Source organism: Microcaecilia unicolor, chromosome 11 (genome assembly GCF_901765095.1).
Source record: "Microcaecilia unicolor chromosome 11, aMicUni1.1, whole genome shotgun sequence".
NCBI classification, from domain to species: domain Eukaryota; kingdom Metazoa; phylum Chordata; class Amphibia; order Gymnophiona; family Siphonopidae; genus Microcaecilia; species Microcaecilia unicolor.
In genome coordinates, this window is record NC_044041.1 from 128,205,468 (window position 1) to 128,226,315 (window position 20,848).

The following is a 20,848-nucleotide window of genomic DNA, read 5'->3' on the forward strand; positions in this document are numbered from 1 at the left end:
AACAAAAATACAAGGGGGAGGCAGCTAGGGCATATGCAGAGGTCCTGTCTGTGTTCATATGTGCCTCCATTGACCCTCTTCTTCTCTTATAGGTCTAAGCCCCTACCCTTCCCTAGCCCCACCAAACAGTTGAGTCACTGACCACCTATGCTGACAGGGACATTCAGGAGCGCTATTTGGAGAGTGCCTCTGAATGTCTTTACAGGCCACCTCATCACTGTGGGGATAATTCTATAAAACCATGCTTACACAGTTACATGCTAAGTACAAACATAAATTACTAGAATGGCAAATATATGCACAAATGCCAAAAATTCATCTAAGCGCTATCTGTACATAGGTATATATCATGGGATTTTTTTTTTTTTTTTTAACAGGTAGGTGTACATGTGGATGGGCATTCTTGAAAGGATCTCCAAGTCAGAATGTTCCAAACAGATGCCCATCTTGAATGTATTTTTGAACAGGATACAGCCCATTCAAAAATGCAGGAGATGGACATTCATGCACTGGAAACATCCAGCATGAACATCCTGAAATGTCCAAATTTTGAACAGGGGAAAACAAGGGACATCTGTATAGCAGCATTCTTTTAAAAAATAGCCACAGACATCCATGCAGAGGATTAGGCTAGTGGTTAGTGCAGTGAATTGTAATCCAAGGGAGCCAGGTTCAAATCCCATTTTAACTTTCTTTTTTTTTTTGCAATTGTGACCCCTCTAGGAGGAGACAAATACCTACTCTACAACAGCTGAATGTACACCACCAGTTCAATAGCCTTCAGGCTTGCAGATGACATATTTAGGTACAGCTGATATTTTTCTGTTTCTTGTGAGCCCTCCATTTAAAAAAAAAGTTGAAGCAGGATTTGAACCTGGGTCCCTTGGTGTAGAGTTCACTGCACTAACCACGAGGCTACTCCTCAGACCTGCTTCCTCTTCTGTTAAGAATGCCTGAGAACACAAGAAAGAGTGTCACTTTTGAAAGCACTATTTTGCCGGTTATCGGTTGCTTCACTCGTTCGGGACAGCATTGTGATATATCCTTTGTGTTTCCGCACTGGTTTTGGTGTCTTTATCAGACAGACTTTTACCTTAAGAGGAAAAACCTCTTTTAAAGACCACACAATACATTTGAACATTTACAGACTCCTGACGCAGGCAGTTTCACCGAAACATGGACCGAAGCCTTAAAGCAATATGTAGTAGTAAAGCTTCCCAGTGTCTCAGACATTGAATGAGCTATATTAAATAGGAAAATTACTAAGCAAAATGTAGAACAGGTTATTCAAAACTTACACAACAGCAAAACACCGGGGGAGGATGGGTTCCTGGTTGATCCGTACAAAATTCTGTACGCAGAAATCTCTCTATGCTCAAATTTGGTTATATGTAAATTGGCCTGCTTAAAGTTTAATTCCTTTCTCCTCTTTTTCCATGTAGAGAGTTCAAGAGGTCACCTTTATGTATTTATTAGGATTTATTAACTGCCTTTATGAAGAGATTCACCCAAGGCAGAGTACAGCAGGTTGAGGATTAGCATAAAACTTACAATTTTGTTAAGAACATAACAATAGTAAAAATGACCACATATAAACATAAACAGAACAAATGAGGTAAACTTGAAAACAGCACATTAAAACCTAACAGGACTACCATGAAACAGTATCAAAAATATACACACATTTAACAGCACTGAAATTCAAATAACAGAGATATAATATGACGTTAGCATAATACTAATGAAACATCTAATAAGCACATATCAAATAACAGATATGATACCGATTTTCTACAATACAGCTTATTATGTAACCAAGGGGCCAAATGCAGATATGAAGATAGGTGGTACAGAGTCAGTTGGGATAATTAGATGAGTGGCTAAACTGAAGCAATTTTACATAACTATTGATGGTTTCTAAGCTCTCAGCTTGTAACTGTTGTTCTGCCTGCTTTCATTAACTATGGGCTCTTCTAAGCATTTGAAAACAAAGAAAATTCACTCTTACAAAGCAAGAAAAAGCTTATATGTGCAAGCCCCAAAGCTATCAAAATGGTATACATTCCAGTACAGTATGTATTTTTCCATCCCTGGAAGGCTCACAAACTTGCAGACAGATGTCAGGTTTAGCTCTGGACCATCTAGAAGTCATGTCAGCTTCTTTACAAGTATGAATTAATAGAAACATACAGTTTGACCATAATGTTGCATTTGGTCAGAGTTACAGAAAGGGAGCTTTATGTTTGAAAGGTGCTAGGTTACACATGGGTCTCACCTGTTAGCATACCTCCCTTCCTTGTCCCCTTCCCCATGCACTTCACTTCTTGTGTCAACAAAAGGCACGTCACCCCTTCAAGCCACCCCTGTCCCCTAGTGGTACCTGAGTGAATTCTTCTTTTATGTCCTCTGTCCGGTGCAACTCCATGTTCAGGATGTCCACAAACTGATTGGTGCGGTCCTCGGCCCTTACGTTAATGAAGCCGGTCTGCTCTAGAAACTGGGGAAGGATGAGTGGGGAGAGGGTAGTAAAAAAGCAATGAATCAGTGAGGGCAGTGTCAGTGCTCACAAAAGCAGGAGGTGGCAAGGGCAGGTGTCATTGGCATGGCAGACATTCTTCCTACTCAAAGAATGCAAGCTAATATCATCAGAACTTTACACGCACCTTCCCATACTCCTGGGGTGTGTACAAGATATAACCTCGCTGCCTCACATACTCGGCAAAAACTTGAGACCAGGGTTTCTCCCCGCAGCAGTAATCTGTGATCAGCACCTTACCACCTGGCTTTAACCAGGACTGAGGAATGCAGCAATGAGAGGGAGAGAAAATGACATATTACTAAGGAATGACTGCAGTTTCTCATTCTCTATGGTGTTATCTCCACTTCCAAAAGTCACTCTCCGCCTCCTCCCACCCAAACTCCTGCCCTCTTTCCTCCTGGCAGAGGCCTCTCCCCACCCGGCACTCACGTAGAAGCGCTGGAAAAGAGCTGCCTTGTCAGCGATGTGCAGAATGGTGTCACGACTGTAGACCACGTCAAAGGATGCTGCAGGAAGGATGTACCTAGTGGCATCTGCAATCTCAAACTGCACCTACAGAAGAAAAGCAGGAAACTTGAGGATTAGGGCTGGGTCTGGAGGACCAGACGGACTATTCAAAGAAATCGGGCTAGCGAAATGGGCTCCACTATATCTATGGGCCTGCAGGTCCAGATGCTTTTCTTAAATAAATTGATCAGAAAAATAGGTGTGTTTATTTTGAATACAGGGTAATAGACACACACACACACAAAAAAAAAAAAAAGAGTTCAGCCCTTAAACATCCCATTTACCTGCAAACCTTTCCCCTTTTATTTAAAATTTCCCAAGGAAATTAAGTATCTGTAGCCTGAAAGCTTAGCCATCGCTGAACCAAGCATGAGGTAAATGTGTGCAAGATACTTTCCACTTTGGAAAAAAATATGGGGTAGATATTCAGCCGGCGGCAGTTAATGGTTTTATAGCCACCACCCGTGTTACCCTGGATATTCAATGCCTGGCCATGTCCAGGCACCAGCATTGGAGATGGCTGAAGGAAGATATGATAGAGGTCTATAAAATTGGAATGGAACCGGTAGACATGAATTGCTTGTGTACTCTTTCCAAAAATACTAGGAGGCACACAACCTGAGAAACTTTTTCTTCACTCAACGTGGAATTAAACTGTGGAATTCGTTGCCAGAGAATGTAGTAAAAGCGGTTAGCTTAGTAGGGTTTAAAAAAAATTTGGAATGGCTTCCTAAAGGAAAAGTCTATAGACTATTATTAAAATGGACTTAAGGAACATCCACTGCTTATTTCTAAGATAAGCAGCATAAAATGTATTGTACTTTTTTGGGATCTTACCACGTACTTGTGACCTGGATTGGCCACTGTTGGAACAGGATGCTGGACTTGATAGACCTTCGGTCTGTCCCAGTATGGCAATACTTATGTACTTATCTGGGTTTATGCAGCCATTATCTCTTATGCGGTTAAGTTCAATAGTCAGCACTTAACCGCCTAAATGGCATCACATAAAGACAGGCCCGTTTCATACGGTCCAATCTGACTGCTTAACTTAGGCAGTTAAGAACTGAATATGTGGTTAAGTGCCAATTCCACACCCGGACCACCCACAGAATAGCCAGTACTGATATTCAGCAGCATTAATTGCGGATAGCTGCGAACAATTTAAGCAGATAGGAGCATCTCCTGGCCTCTTAAATTAATTACTTTGAGTATGAACTGGTGTGTGTGTGTATATACATACATACACAAAAGAAGAAGAACAAGCCTTCGAACAAAATAAATGAAAACACAAACAGTAGAAAAGAAAATAGAGCTGTTCCGCAGCACTACATTAAGGCAGGATATCTTTAGAGTGCAAAATTGGTGCAGTTGTTTAAGTTTATTTCAAGATTTTTTATCATTATGGAATTGTGGGTATTGACTCCTGAGGTAGGCCTTACAGCCGAAACACGGCTCGTGTTGAGTCACATACCTACTACTACATTTCTGCACAGCACCATTTGTTTTGGGATTCTTTTTGTCACCGTTGCTGTGTGTGTTTCCTTTAAATACAAACACATATCTATATACATCTATCTCTATATAAACACACACATACAGGGTGAGGCAATGCAAAAATAGTCACCCCCTAGAGTTTTTTTGTCATTTTCTCAGCAACCCCTTATAAAATCTCACATTGGAATTCCATATTTGTTGTTACAGCTATATTTATGCTAAGTGGAATGACATTATCTTTAAATATAGCAAAGTTACAAACTTTTTAGCAGGACCCAGTGGCGCAGCCAAGGGTGGGCCCGGGTGGGCTCAGGCCCACCCAGTAGCAGCACACCCATGACGTGGCTGGCAGGGATCCCCATGCCCTACCAGCCAAAAACTCCCCAAAACTGTCCCTCCTGCATACCTTGTAAATAGCAGATCTTCACCTGCAGCGTGCAGCAACTGATATATGCTGTTTGCACCGGTCCTACAGCCTTCCCTCTGATATATTCCTGTCCATGCAAAAACAGGACGTTGCATCAGAGGGAAGGCTGTTGGGCCAACATGAGCAGTGTGTATTAGTTGCTGCTCGCTGCCAGTGAAAATCTGCTACTTAAAAGGTATGCGGGGGAGGAGGGATGTTTGAAAGACCATATGGCATGCAGGCAAGAGAGGGAAAGACCAAATCACTTGTGGGACAGGGCAGAGTTCTTCTGCCCACCCATGTTGGGCCCAGGCCCACACAAAATTGGGTGCCTGGCTACGCCCCTGGCAGGACCACCCAGCAATTTTCACATGTTCAAAAAATGTTTGCACTATAAAACTACAGGGGGTACCAGCTTATTGTTAATGACAACACAGTGAAGTAGACTTGTCTGGCAAGCAATGTTGGAGGCCTATCAAAAGCTCCACCCAAAGCCGCAAACAACCGCTAAACTCCAGGAAGAGCAAAGTTGCCAGGTGGGCGGTTTTACCGCCCAATTGGGCGGGTTTTCGCCAGCGGCAGTTGGAAAATTTCGCCAGCCGTGGGATGCGGTTTTTTGGGCGGTTTTCCCGTCGCCGCTGTGCGAGTTCGGCGGTTTTTTCCGGGGCTTCTATTGGTCCAATTCGGTCCAATAGAAACTTTTCCGGGGCTTCTATTGGTCCAAATTGGACCAATAGAAGCCTTTCAGGGGCGGGGTTGACGTCAGGGATGACGCAGGGGGCGGGGCTAGTGGCATGGGAGACGGGGATTGGCTACGGATGGGTTTACAGCTCGTTTCGGGCTGGGAAAATTTTTCCCAGCTGGCAACCCTGAGGAGGAGCTGCAGATGATCTGGGACAGCCTGCCACAAGGATCGATTGACAAGGCTGTTAAGAACTTCCCAAAGCGACTGAAGGCCTGTATTAAAGCTGGGGGTGGACACTGAGCATTCACAGTGACTGCAAAATTCCGACAAATTGTTAATTGTATCATTTGAATGTTATCTTACTATGTTTAGCTTGAACAGTAACGTGCAAAAATCAACACGGTCTTTAAAATCTGCCATTTTGATTGAAACCTCACCGTGTGAGATAAGCCAAATTTACTGCATTGCCTCCCTCTCCTTTCTTACCTTGTCTGTTCTGATTGCACTGTATTTTTAAAAACTGTTATATTTGATATTATTTACTGGGCACTGCATTTGAAAACTGTTATGGTTTCACAGCTAGCAAACCCACAGATCTTGCTTCTTAAGCCCTACCCCTTATCCCAAACAGCGGTGTAATAAAGTTATTTAATACAGCTTTGGAGATAAACCTAACACTCAGATACTACTTGGTTGTTTAGGCCCTCCCACCCACCCACCCCAAGGCTAACACTTACTATATAGTTCACCTAATCCACTGTTTACCTCTAGAAATTAATTCTATCCTAACTACATCTGTCTTTTTAAAAGACAATCATTTCTCACTGAAGTAACTCTCTAGCCTTCTGTTTTGGATCAGGTGCCTTTTCTGTGTCTATATTACAGGATCTCATTAAACATATACACCACTTTGTTACTCTTTTATATACCTCTAATAGAAGGATATTAATCTAACTTCTCTTTCCCTTAAAACTGTTCACAATAATAGGCAAGGCGGTATATTGAACTACACCCACAGAGCAATCTGAACAAGTTCTTAAATATAGGAGGTGAGCCTTTTTCAAATGAAGGAAAACACGAATGCGGGAGCATACGATGAAGTTAATAGGAAATAGGCTTAGGAGGAATCTAAGAAAATACTCTTCCATGGAAAGGGTGGTGGATGTGTGGAATGGCCTCCTGGTGGAGGTCGTGGAGACGGGGACTGTGTAAGAATTTAAGAAAGCGTGAGACAGGCATGTGGGATCCCAGGCCCGGTCTTAGCAAGTGCGGGGCCCTGTGCAGACCAATTTGGTGGGGCCCCATCCTAGCCCCGCCCCACCCTAGCTCCACCCCATTGATAAGGAATAAAATTGTATCCAGTGCTAATACTAGACTTCTCTGCTCATTATCTTTTAATTTGCAACATGCATGCTGACATCTGCAGGGATACCGACGAGTCTACTCCAGATCCAGCTGAAATGAGCAGGGTGAGGGGGTTCACAGGCCACCCCGAAAGCACGTGAGCCTCCCCCACTTTGCAGAGGTTCTTTCAGCTACAGCACTTACTGCAGGTAACTGCCACTAGAATGCTGATTGTAATGTTCCAGCTGTGCCAAAAAAGCATTTTCGTGCACCAAACAAGGAAAGGAAATGCCACAGAGAGGGCTCCGCTTTTTAAAACAAGGAATTCCTCCAAGGAGAGAGAAAGAGAGGCAGCGCGCGCCCTCCCACCATCTGCTCGGGTGCAGGTGCACTTGCACCATGCTGCCCGGGATCACAGGCTGCAAAAGCTGCGGCACACGTTTTATTTACCGCTTTGCAGCAGTGGTTGGTGGCTTCACTTGACATCACGAAAGGGGGCCGGCCTAGTCTTCAACTCCACCCTCAGATGGGAGAATAGGGGGCGTGACAGTCATCTCCTTCCCGCCAGTAGAAGGGTGGCAGGGTGAAGAAGTGCTATAGGGGGCGTTTTAGGACAGCCCTACAGAGAAGCACGCTGAAAGTGGGGGGTGGGGATTGCAGGGCACTGTCTTGCGCTCCATTCAATTAAAAATAAACAGTTCGCAAAGCAAAGGCAACTTGGATAGGGGTCAAGAGTATCTCAGGATTCTCCCGGAAAAGCTGAGGGCTTTGGAGGAACGCCGAGTATTCCCGTTGGCGTTTTTTAAGCCGCTGCGGGTGCGGGATGGAGCGGAGAGGAGGCAGAGTTGAGGAGCGCCGCACGGGGCCCCCTTGAGCGCGAGGCCCTATGCGGCCGCCTCGGCCTAAGACCAGCCCTGTGGGATCCCTTAGGAAAGAAAGAGTTGGTGGTCACTGAGGATGGGCAGACTGGATGGGCCTTTTGACCCCTATCTGCCATCATGTTTCTGTGTTTTTAACATAGCTTAAGATAATTAAATGTTTAATAGTATAATGACTAAATAAGTACATAAAATTTCTCAGCAAAAAAAGAAAGAAAAAAAAAAACTGTGTGCGCGCGTAGTTTTTTTTTTTTTTTTTTTTTTTTTAAGATGATTGAATCCAGAATGAACATGAAAAAAAAAAAAAAAAGAGCAAATGCAGTAGCCAAGGTTGAAGCCCAGCCAGCACTGGGTAAAATCAGAACTGGCTCAGCATATCACCAGTGACCTGCAGCTACCCGTTCAAACTTGGCTCAGTGCCTGACAACAAAATTCATGATGGCTGATGTCACAAACCAGAGACAAAATTGGGGACAGCTATTCATGGCATTAACAGCAGTTGTAAAACAAGGCCACTCCCTCCAAAGTAGAAGGCTGTGAGGTGTTGGAAGACAGGGACCACAGAGTTACCAGGGATGTGTTCTCCTGGATAGCACGCTCCATTGCTATTTCCACCATGTTGGAGGACAAGTCCACACCAAGAATCTCTGCACCATGCTCCTGCATCCAAAACAGAAGGAAAAAGGAATGAATTAGGAGACCCTGCACACAGCTTTCTCCCTCCCCTAAGACACCCCCTCGTTTGGTGCTTGTTTAGAGGGGAAATAGACATTACAAAGATTTAAACAAAGTTATTTCTTGGAAGCATAGGCAGCTCCTTGTGACTCTGGGCAAGTCACTTAACCCTCCACTGCCCCAGGTACAAATAAGTACCTGTATACAATATGTAAGCCGCATTGAGCCTGCCATGTGTGGGAAAGCGCGGGGTACAAATGTAACAAAAATAAAAAAATTTTAAAAAGCCATCAGTCTGTAAAAAGTAACATAGTAGACGACAGCAGATAAAGAACAGCATGGGAACTGCTGCTTCATACACATTACCCCCCACCCACCCCCTCCAGTTACGTCCTCTCAGAAACCCAATAAAATCATTCTGCTTAAAAGGTATTAATGCAAAAGCAAACTCATTCCAAAGGAAAGCAAGCTGTAGAATGAGGAGACATGACATCAACAAAAAGGACAGAGACTCAGTGGCAATGTCAGCAAATATTTTGTCACAGAAAGAGTGGTGGGTTCCTGGAATGCCCTTCCGGGAAAGAAGAGACAAAAAGGAGAGGGATATACATGGAGGCTATTCCAAAATGTGCAGTGCAGACATCTGTGTGCAAATCAGACTCGATGTCAAAGTACTTCAACATCAAATCTGATTTGCACACAAAGGTCTGCACTTTTGAATCTAGTTATAGCCCTTTAAAAGAAGATTGCACAAAAAAGAATAAAGAAAAAAAAACAAGAAGTTTTATTCCCTATGATGTTATCAATAGAAATCAAACAAATTAAAACATGGAAAAGAAAATAAGATGATACCTTTTTTATTGGACATAACTTAATACATTTCTTGATAGCTTTCCCTATGATGGAAACTAATCAACAGTAAAAGTCTGTACCCACTGTAACCTAGGATTTTTTAATCCAATAGGTTTCTGAGGGATTTTCTCCTTTCTAAGCGCTAAACGAGTTTGGGAAGCTCATTACCAACTAGTGTTTCTAATGAGTTTGTATAGATATACACAGAAGCCCTTTAAGTGGCAAGAGAGCAGAACCAAGTGTGGAGTGCTTCCGTTCAAACAGTGAAATTAATTTTTATGCTTCTAAGGCACGGGGAAGGTAACCTTTATGGACCAGCACTGATAACCCTAACCACCTTACTGGGCAAACTGATAGGCCATTTCAGGTGCTCCTGATCAAGACAGGATATCCTAGTGCTTGCCAGACCAATTGCAATCCCATCACCATTTAGTCTCCCATCACTTTCTTCAGAAGGGACATTCCAGGTATCCACCACTCTTTCCATGAAAAATATTGCCCAATACTGTTCTTGAATCTCCCGCCTTCCAGCTTCATATCAAAGAATTCACACGTTCCTGCAGAAAAGTCCATAAACCTTTGCTAACCATGAAGCCTTTGGAAAGCCACTGCTTATCCCCAGGAGTGAGTAACAAGGAATCAATCTACTCCTTGCGATTTGGACAGGTACTCGTGACTTAGATTGGCATTGTTGGAAATGGAATACTAGGCCCGATGGACCTTTCATCTGACCCAGTACACCAGTTTCTTATCTTCTGCAACTTCATTTTTTTTGTTATAAAGTTTGTTTCTTTTGTATTAATACCTTTCAATATTTAAATGTCTATCATATCCCTCATCTCCTCTAGGGTATACATATTTAGGTCTTCAAGTATAGACCCCACACCAGTTTGGTACTACCTCCAGCCTCTTATGTTTCAACGATTTTTATTATTGATGACAATACAATATAATAAGATTGAACAACCATCTAGCAGAGTCCCAAATACATCCACAAAATACATCTTGAGTGCTCCTATAGCATACACGATGTCATCAAATTATAATACAAGATACGGCCTCCAAAACTGAACATAATACTCAAGTGGGGCCTCACCAATGACTTGTACAGGAACATTAACTCTTTGTCCCTTCCGCTGGTTTATCTCTCTCAATGTTGCCTAAGACCTTTTTGGCTCTGGACAATGTTTTATGTTATGTCACACTGTTTTGTGACCTTGAGATCATCAGACACTATCATCCCAAAGTCTCTCTCCTGGTCTAAGTCAAAGCACTGTGTCATTGTTGTAACTAGACTAATATTAACATCTGTTCCTTAAAGTTTTATAAATCCCAAAATGCACTGGGCCAAAATGAGCACGTGGCCTATGGTCTCCTGGACCCTAGGGTCTCACCTCAGGGGACTTTGCTGAGGAAGGCTTGCAGGGCCATGGGTGCCCAACCAAACATTAAAGAAGCCCAACCAAATAATCTTTGGAGCTGGCCTCATACACACCTTTGCCATGTAGAAGTCTCCTCCACCGATCCCACAGCCCACATCAATGACCTTTTGGCCAGGCTGCAGGTTCAGCATTGCCACAAACTCCTGGAGAAAGAGACAGAACAAGACCGGGGGGTTAGTAAACAGCAGAGAGAGCAGGTCCCACTGTTTTGTCAGACAGGAAATGAGGTGCTGAAGTGTAAGAGAGGATAGACGGAGGGTTGCTACCACTTTTTGTAATCCCACCTCATGCTTTCATGGGTCTCCCTGACACTGACCCTGTGACCTGAATACCAGTGGCCGACATACCTTGGTGGTCTGCAGACCACCAGTGCTGACAAAACCATCCCCGAAGATTTTCTCATAACGCAGGATCCCATGACGGGAGTACTGTTTGTTATCCAGAAACTGCTGGAAGGTGTCATAGCCCTGATTGGCCAAGCGGTCACGAGGGATTTTCTGCAGCAGCCAACAGACCTGGTTCTGATTCTTCTTGATCTGCCAGAGACAGAATCACAAAGCACCTCAATCCTAATTGGGGTCACAGTCTCAATTCATGTTAGCCAAACAGGCTGATCCCATTGATTGCATGGACTTGTAGTTTTAATTGTCCTATGAGTCAGTGATGACAAATCAGAACTACAAATCCCTACATGCAGTGAGGCAACATCAGGATTACATCAGCCTGTTTGATTGAGATGTCATGCCATTTACATAATTCTCCCCACGCAACACCTATTTCAGCATGGAGACTCCCCTACATAGCTCTGTCCATTGTCAATTCTTCTGCCCTCCCCAACCCAATAGAATGTTCCACAAACTCATACAGTTAAGGAAGAGAAGAAGTGAAGGTCATGCAAAGATGAGAAAATATTACCAAGCTAGAAAATAGACTACAATTCTTTTCTCATTAGAGAGTTACAAGCAAAGCTGCACATAGGTGCTGTCTCTGAGTACTTCTCCAATTTGGTCTTGCCAGCTATCAGTTTTTATAATTCTTCAGTCATCATACAGCTCAAACAGTTCGTTAGCATTAGTTTCGACCACAATGTTGCTAATTATTAGTTTCGACCACTGATCAAGATTACTAGAAGGACTAAAGCTGCATCATACTGATTAGCATGTTCCATTTCAGCAGCAACCATTTATGTATGTTACAGGCCTGATAATTCTTTAGCAAACACCTTGCATGGAACATTGCTTGTAATTTGGAGAGAAAAGGAAGGAGGGAGATGGGTCGGTAATTAGAGGGACAAGTAGGGTCAAGTGAAGGCTTCTTAAGGAGAGGTGTGACCACAGCATGTTTAAAGGCAGCAGGGACAGTCGCAGTCTGCCCCTCTTCAATGACATTGAAGAGGGGCAGACTCAAGAAGAATGTCAGGAAGTATTTTTTCACGAGAGGGTGGTGGATGCTTGGAATGCCCTCCCGCGGGAGGTGGTGGAGATGAAAACGGTAACTGAATTCAAACATGCGTGGGATAAACATAAAGGAATCCTGTGCAGAAGGAAGGGATCCTAAGGAGCTTAGCCTAGAATGGGTGGCAGAGCTGGTGGTGCACCTCACTCCTACCCTGCAGCATCTCTGCTATTCCAGCATTAATATTCTTCTGCATAGCTCTGCCCATGCACCTCACTCTTGCCCTGCAAAACCCCTTGCTAGTCCAGTCTTAAAACCCTCCCATACATACATGCAGAACTCAACCAGTATACAGTGGTGGAAATAAGTATTTGATCCCTTGCTGATTTTGTAAGTTTGCCCACTGACAAAGACATGAGCAGCCCATAATTGAAGGGTAGGTTATTAGTAACAGTGAGAGATAGCACATCACAAATTAAATCCGGAAAATCACATTGTGGAAAGTATATGAATTTATTTGCATTCTGCAGAGGGAAATAAGTATTTAATCCCTCTGGCAAACAAGACCTAATACTTGGTGGCAAAACCCTTGTTGGCAAGCACAGCGGTCAGACGTCTTCTGTAGTTGATGATGAGGTTTGCACACATGTCAGGAGGAATTTTGGTCCACTCCTCTTTGCAGATCATCTCTAAATCATTAAGAGTTCTGGGCTGTCGCTTGGCAACTCGCAGCTTCAGCTCCCTCCATAAGTTTTCAATGGGATTAAGGTCTGGTGACTGGCTAGGCCACTCCATGACCCTAATGTGCTTCTTCCTGAGCCACTCCTTTGTTGCCTTGGCTGTATGTTTTGGGTCATTGTCGTGCTGGAAGACCCAGCCACGACCCATTTTTAAGGCCCTGGCGGAGGGAAGGAGGTTGTCACTCAGAATTGTACGGTACATGGCCCCATCCATTCTCCCATTGATGCGGTGAAGTAGTCCTGTGCCCTTAGCAGAGAAACACCCCCAAAACATAACATTTCCACCTCCATGCTTGACAGTGGGGACGGTGTTCTTTGGGTCATAGGCAGCATTTCTCTTCCTCCAAACACGGCGAGTTGAGTTCATGCCAAAGAGCTCAATTTTTGTCTCATCTGACCACAGCACCTTCTCCCAATCACTCTCGGCATCATCCAGGTGTTCACTGGCAAACTTCAGACGGGCCGTCACATGTGCCTTCCGGAGCAGGGGGACCTTGCGGGCACTGCAGGATTGCAATCCGTTATGTCGTAATGTGTTACCAATGGTTTTCGTGGTGACAGTGGTCCCAGCTGCCTTGAGATCATTGACAAGTTCCCCCCTTGTAGTTGTAGGCTGATTTCTAACCTTCCTCATGATCAAGGATACCCCACGAGGTGAGATTTTGCGTGGAGCCCCAGATCTTTGTCGATTGACAGTCATTTTGTACTTCTTCCATTTTCTTACTATGGCACCAACAGTTGTCTCCTTCTCGCCCAGCGTCTTACTGATGGTTTTGTAGCCCATTCCAGCCTTGTGCAGGTGTATGATCTTGTCCCTGACATCCTTAGACAGCTCCTTGCTCTTGGCCATTTTGTAGAGGTTAGAGTCTGACTGATTCACTGAGTCTGTGGACAGGTGTCTTTCATACAGGTGACCATTGCCGACAGCTGTCTGTCATGCAGGTAACGAGTTGATTTGGAGCATCTACCTGGTCTGTAGGGGCCAGATCTCTTACTGGTTGGTGGGGGATCAAATACTTATTTCCCTCTGCAGAATGCAAATAAATTCATATACTTTCCACAATGTGATTTTCCGGATTTAATTTGTGATGTGCTATCTCTCACTGTTACCAATAACCTACCCTTCAATTATGGGCTGCTCATGTCTTTGTCAGTGGGCAAACTTACAAAATCAGCAAGGGATCAAATACTTATTTCCACCACTGTACCTCACCCCGCTCTCTCCTAGTCAACATTGAGACTCTTCCCCACCCTACCCCACATACACACAGCTCTGCCAGTGCACCTCATTCTTGCTATCACACCACTCCACCAAAACAGGTGTCTACCTTAATGTATGCTTGGACAGATTTGGACAAGACAATTTCAAAGCCATTGTTTTCTCCCGTGTCAGTCATGTGCACTACAGAGGTCAGCAGGTGATTATAGTCAGCAGGTGTGCGGTACAGCGTAGGGTTGAATTGCCGCTTAGCGTCCCCTGTTCCAGAGAAGAGAAAAAGCACACCTGCTAGGAGCACTGCAGACTGCAAACTTTTACATGATCTCAGGACAGTAAAAGGTATTCATCTTCTAACATCACCTCAAAAACCTCTTGCAAGAATGTCAAAGCCTTTGGTAAGAGTATTTGGCAGGTGTGACTTTGGCACTACAGTGTTAACTAGGGTTACCATACATCCGGTTTTACCTGGACATGTCCTCTTTTTGAGGACATGGCCGGGCAACTGGGCGGGTTTTGCCAGCCTGCCCATTTGTCCGGATTTGCGAACGGGCAGGCCGGCGGGCTTAGTGGTCTCCTATCCTCCCCTCCCCATACTGTATTGCCCTGGTGCCTGCATACTGTTTCTTGCTGACTCCAGTCCCGGCGCCGATTCAAAATGGCCGCAGAGAGTTGAAGCGGCCTCACGAGACTTCTGCAGAAGTCTTGATAGGTCACTTTTGGTGGCCATTTTGAATCGGCGCCGGGACCGGAGTCAGCAAGAAACAGTCTACAGCCGTTCTGGGCAGGAAAGAGGGGGCTCTTTCCTGCTCCAAAGAGGTCACTAGACCACCAGGGCAGTACAGTAAGGTAACAGAGTGGACAACCAGGAGGGAGTGAAAAACATGAAAAAGGATCTGAGGAACCTAGAAGAATGGTCTAAGGTTTGGCAATTAAAATTCAATGCAAAGAAATGCAAAGTGATGCACTTAGGGAATAGGAATCCACGGGAGATGTATGTGTTAGGCGGTGAGAGTCTGATAGGTACGGACGGGGAGAGGGATCTTGGGGTGATAGTATCTGAGGATTTGAAGGCGATGAAACAGTGTGGCAAAGCGGTGGCCGTAGCTAGAAGGATGTTAGGCTGTATAGAGAGAGGTGTGACCAGCAGAAGAAAGGGGGTGTTGATGTCCCTGTATAAGTCGTTGGTGAGGCCCCACCTGGAGTATTGTGTTCAGTTTTGGAGGCCGTACCTTGCTAAGGATGTAAAAAGAATTGAAGCGGTGCAAAGAAAAGCTACGAGAATGGTATGGGATTTGCGTTACAAGACGTATGAGGAGAGACTTGCGGACCTAAACATGTATACTCTGGAGGAAAGGAGAAACAGGGGTGATATGATACCGACGTTCAAATATTTGAAAGGTATTAATCCGCAAACTAACCTTTTCCGGAGATGCGAAGGCAGTAGAACGAGAGGACATAAAATGAGATTGAAGGGGGGCAGACTCAAGAAAAATGTCAGGAAGTATTTTTTCAAGGAGAGAGTAGTGGATGCTTGGAATGCCCTCCCGCGGGAGGTGGTGGAAATGAAAACAGTAACGGAATTCAAACATGCGTGGGATAAACATAAAGGAATCCTGTTCAGAAGGAATGCATCTTCAGGAGCTTAGCCGAGATTGGGTGGCAGAGCCGGTGGTGGGAGGCGGGGATAGTGCTGGGCAGACTTATACGGTCTGTGCCAGAGCCGGTGGTGGGAGGCAGGACTGGTGGTTGGGAGGCAGGGATAGTGCTGGGCAGACTTATACAGTCTGTGCCCTGAAGAGGACAGGTACAAATCAAAGTAGGGTATACACAAAAAGTAGCACATATGGGTTTATCTTGTTGGGCAGACTGGATGGACCGTGCAGGTCTTTTTCTGCCGTCATCTACTATGTTACTATGTAAAAGGAGGGGAGGATAGGACACCCTTAGGGAAGGTGACGGGGGGCAGGGTGGCGGTGTGAAAGGGGTGGGCTGGTATGTGGCATGTGTCCTCTTTTTGGGGGGAGCAAATATGGTAACCCTAGTGTTAACTGTGCTCCTTGGTGTTGAACAGGGCCAGATTAGATTAACATTATATTGGGCCCTAGGCAAGGTAAAATTAGTCCTTACCTGATAATTTTCTTGCCATTAATCCAAACAGATCAATCCAGAGATGAGTGGGTTATGTCCCCATCCAACAGGTGGAGATAGAGAGAACTTCAGAGGTTTACTATATGTGGACATGTGAAGCCACCTTAACCTCAGTACTGTCGATGCCAAAGCAATGGAAGAAGAAATCTAGCATGAAAAAAACCTCTCCTGCCTCTATAAAGCCCCAGTTAGGCTGCTCCTCTTCCACCGCTCTTGCTGGAGGAAAACATTCGAAGCGGCAAACTGTAGCTTGTAGCTTGGCCTAGTGTGGTTGTTGTTGATGCTGTTTGTTTTTGTTTTGTTTTTTAAGAACCGAAACAAGTGGAAAGAAAAAACCCCTGCAAAATCAACAAAGGGTGGGCCTCTGGATTGATATGTTGGAACTAATTGAAAGAAAATTATCAGGTAAGGACTAGTTTTACCTTCCATAGCATCCCACAGATCAATCCAAAAACAAGTGGGATGTACCAAAGCAGTCCACAACTATGTCCAGACACTACAACCCCTGAAGATAGGTGCACCACGGTCTGCTAGCCCACATCAAACAACCACAGGTGCTGATGCAGAAGGTAAAAAAAAACCCAGCAGCCATTCCTGAATGACCCAGTGCTACCACAGAAGAAAGAAGCAACCCCAGGATTGAAGAGCAACAAACCCTTGACCAGACAAGTAGAAGGTCATGTGCATCCTGAAAGCACAAGGAAACAGTGGAAGAACACCCAATCCAGAATAGGGCCACGAGAAAGAGAAGGCCGAGGCCAGAGGACCACCGGTAAGGCTAGCCTGAAGCCAGTCCCAGGAAGCACCTTCCACGGCCAAATGATCCTCACAGATCCCCCACACAGGAACCAGACATGATAAACCACCTGCATGGGATCCTTGTGGCACCAAGGCCCACACAGGAAAGGCACCCAGGGCCAGACCCCACAGCAAAGGTGCAATATTAAAAACATGCCAGGCAATGGAAAGTATCCATCTGCCTTGGAGGAGCACAAGGACACAAAGACATCCAAGAATGTGAGAGAAGAGCAGGGCCTGAGCCGACAGCTTGGCATGAAGAGCCCAGAAGAGGAACCCTAAAGGAGCAGAGCTCCCCATAGGAATTCAAAAACCGATCCTTGAACCAAGAAGCAATCAGGAGTACCGGAAAACACTCAGTTCAAGACCTGCTACTGGGTGAGGGGAAAGACTTTGAGACAGACCCCACTGTCCACCCTTACTTACATACAAAATTCGGTACTACATCTGCGTCCCCGACAAGAGCCAGAGCAAGGTCCACCAGCGAGCTGCTGTAAAGCCTGCCGACACAGCAGACCATGTCAGAGCAAAGGGCAGAAGACAGAGCGAATCTTCCAGGGCGGCAACACCGGACCAAGCCAGAACCAGGGAAGTGATCCCAAGCAGCCGACCATGCGGCTGGAGTCAAGGAAGGAAACACCAACTACAGCTGCAGACAGCGTAGCTGGGCAAGAGCCTACGGCCAAAGATTGAACTAGGCCAAGCGCAACGTGTAATTAAACTCGAATTCACTGCAAAAGAATGCGGTAAAGGCAGTTAGCTTGGCGGAGTTTAAAAAAGATCTGGACGGCTTCCTAAAGGAAAAGTCCATAGACCATTATTAAATTAACTTGGGGGAAATCCACTGCCTATTTCTGGAATAAGCAGCATAAAATGTATTGAACTTTTCAGAATCTGTGACTTGGATTGGCCACTGTTGGAAACAGGGTGCTGGGCTTGATGGACCTTTGATCTGTCCCAGTGTGGCAATACTTATGTACTTATGAAGGTAGGTTTGGCTGCCGGTACCGTGGTTGGCAAAAGGCCAAACCGAAGAACCAGATTCACGGTAAGGTCAATCACGATGGCAGGGGCATAGCCAGATCTCGACGGGCGGGGGGGGGGGGGTCACATTTTAGCCTGCCTCCCCCGCTTCCATTGCCACTTTCGACCCCCCCCCTCGCCACCGCCGCTGCAAAAGTGCCTTGGCTGGCGGGGATTGCTGAACCGTTGGTCTGTCCCACGTTGGTCTCGTATTCCTCTCCTATTTTCAGTGCGCCCTGCATGCTCATTTTAATTAAACTGAGCATGTGTGGCGCCACTGAAAACAGGCGAGGCAAAACGAGACAGCAAGGGACAGACAAATGTTTCAGCTGGTGGGGGTTGGGGACCCCCACCAGCCAAACGGGGGGCCCCAGAGCCAATTTGGGGGGGGGGGGCTCTGGCCCCCGTGGCCCCTCGCAGCTAGGCCGCTGCACGATGGCAAAAGCCAGAGCTAGGCAAGAGCCCGGTAGCCGAAACCAAAGCTAGGCCAAAACTCAAAACAGAAACCGGAATTAGGCAAGACTCTACAGATGGAACTGGAGCAAGGAAGAACCACAGAGGGGGCCAAGGCTGGACAAAGCCTTCCCCCCGACCAACCGTAGCCAAGGTTAGGCCAGTCTCCATAGCTAGGCAAGGCTCTACAGACACAGCAGTAGCTAGAGACAAACCATAGGTAGGCGAGGGTCGATGGACAAAGCTCGAGCCAGGCGAGGTCCCACAGGTGGAACCGTAGCTCGACCAGGCTCCACAGCCAAAGCTAGGCAAAGCCCCATAAAACAGTAGCTAACAGGCTCAATGAGCAAGCCTTTGCATTCAGAACTGAGGACAGGTGGGGTCCTACTACCAAAGTCATAGCAAGCCAAGGCTCCACAGCTGGAGCTCATCATGGCTCAAAGCCCGGAGACAAAACAAGAACCACCCTCCGGAGACGGAGTAAGGCAGATTCCCCCCCTTGCCGGAACAAGGCTAGACTTCCAGAGACCGAGCCCCAGATATGGAGCCAGGCAAGACTTCAAAAAGAAGTAGGAAGACTCGACATCCAGAGACAGAACAAGGCCCGACGTCCAGAGGCTGAGCGAAGGTCGATGTCTGGAGACGAAGCAAGAACCGACCTCTGGAGACAGAGTAAGGTTTGACCCCACCGTGCTAAAGAAAGGCTAGACTTCCAAAGAAGGGGGAAGACTTGACGTCCAGAGACGGAACAAGGCCTGACCACTAGAAACTGAGTAATACTTGAAATTTAGGGCACAAGCCCAGATCAACGTCCAAGTCAGAGCAAGTCCCGTTGTCCCGCAACTTCCAAAAACTGAGTAAGGGTCCACATCCAGAGACTGACCCTGGGCCAAAAAGCGAAGGCTCAGAGTATTCGGCACCAGCATTCCCAACAGACCCGTCCCCAAGGTCCTGATCACTACTTGGAAAAAGATGTGTCCAGTCCTAACTGCACACCCTGGTATGTGCTAGCGGAAGCCGGGCCAACACTAGAACTTGAATCTCAGGGCGCATCCTCCCTGTCCAGGTGAAATGTGAATATGATTTCTAAGGTTTCTGCTGCTAGTCTTTGGTAGGAAAAAACTGGCCGTGGACGCAGACCAAAGCTACAAAAATGCCCCAGACTGCCATGGTCTCAAGAATGTTGACTGGCAGTAGCTGCATCCTGTCAGCAGGGAGTCTCCAGGCCTGCAATCCCTACCACTTGGTAAGGGGATTAGCAGGTCCCCACCAACTATAGGAGCAAGTAGGGAAAACGATATTCCGATGAGCCAATGATGTATGCTTGACAGGGAGGAAACCTGCAAGCCACTGACATGTCAAGGACATGGGCAAAACGATATCACTGGAAAGAGTGAATGTCATTACTAAAGAAGACATGATGTAGGAAGCACAAACAAAGCTTGCTACTGTTAATAAAAACACTACCAAACTTGCTTAGCTTCGAGACACAATCACTGCAGTTGAGATTGCACTATTTGGGAATAACCATTAAGGATCTTATGAAGGCTTACAGTGCCTTTGCTGAAGGGGGTGTGGGAATGACTGCCAAATATACAACAAATTAAACAGTAAAGAATTTATCAAGAATGCCATCTGAAAATGGGTCAGCTAGGCACCTAAAGGTAGGAGCAAGTGGATCCTTTTTGGTTCACCTAGACCTAAAGATCTTCTGATAGTTAGCCACAGGTGGGCTAGTGAGACCTTGGTCTGGGCCAGCACAGCCACATTAGCTTATGCAAAGGATGCGCCATCCACAGAACAACATCACAGTTCATACACATTTAGTTTCAATATCGGTTATGAGGTACCTCACATAGAATTGTGGATGGCAAGATTTGCGGGAAATGGATTCCAAAATCCATATCAAGAGCAGGTGAAGAAATTTAAACCTATGACCCTTCAGTCCTGGACAGAACAGAAAATTGGAACTCACTTGCTGTTGCAGAACTGAAATTTACCATCTACGAGTAGTGATCAGAGCAGAAGGAAGAATGCTAGGGCAAACTTTCCGAAGTGTCAAGAATTGCTAGTAACTTCGGTCAGAGTGCCAAACCTGAAAGCACAGGAAACAGGACCCGCCAACAGCCGTGACCCATCTGCCCACAACCTACCAACACCAAAAAACAGAGGAGGGCAAAACACCCCTGAACTGACCGACAGAACACTGACCCAACCAGCAGCCTCGCTGTGACAAAGCCGCAAATA

The 20,848-nt window shown here is 45.7% G+C and overlaps 1 protein-coding gene across 2 annotated transcripts in view; it reads right to left on the reverse strand.

Annotated features, from left to right (window-relative positions):
• The window catches only part of LOC115479952 (phosphomethylethanolamine N-methyltransferase-like), a 57,562-nt gene that overhangs the window by 8,168 nt on the left and 28,546 nt on the right, over positions 1 to 20,848 (reverse strand). For both annotated transcript variants that reach the window (XM_030218297.1, XM_030218296.1), the window contains exons 5-11: positions 14,289 to 14,437; positions 11,173 to 11,361; positions 10,879 to 10,968; positions 8,427 to 8,516; positions 2,969 to 3,091; positions 2,664 to 2,795; positions 2,381 to 2,497 (exon numbers count right to left, since the gene is read on the reverse strand). In XM_030218297.1, coding sequence (XP_030074157.1) covers positions 2,381 to 2,497; positions 2,664 to 2,795; positions 2,969 to 3,091; positions 8,427 to 8,516; positions 10,879 to 10,968; positions 11,173 to 11,361; positions 14,289 to 14,437 — 890 coding nt within the window. The remainder of the gene's footprint in view (positions 1 to 2,380; positions 2,498 to 2,663; positions 2,796 to 2,968; positions 3,092 to 8,426; positions 8,517 to 10,878; positions 10,969 to 11,172; positions 11,362 to 14,288; positions 14,438 to 20,848) is intronic.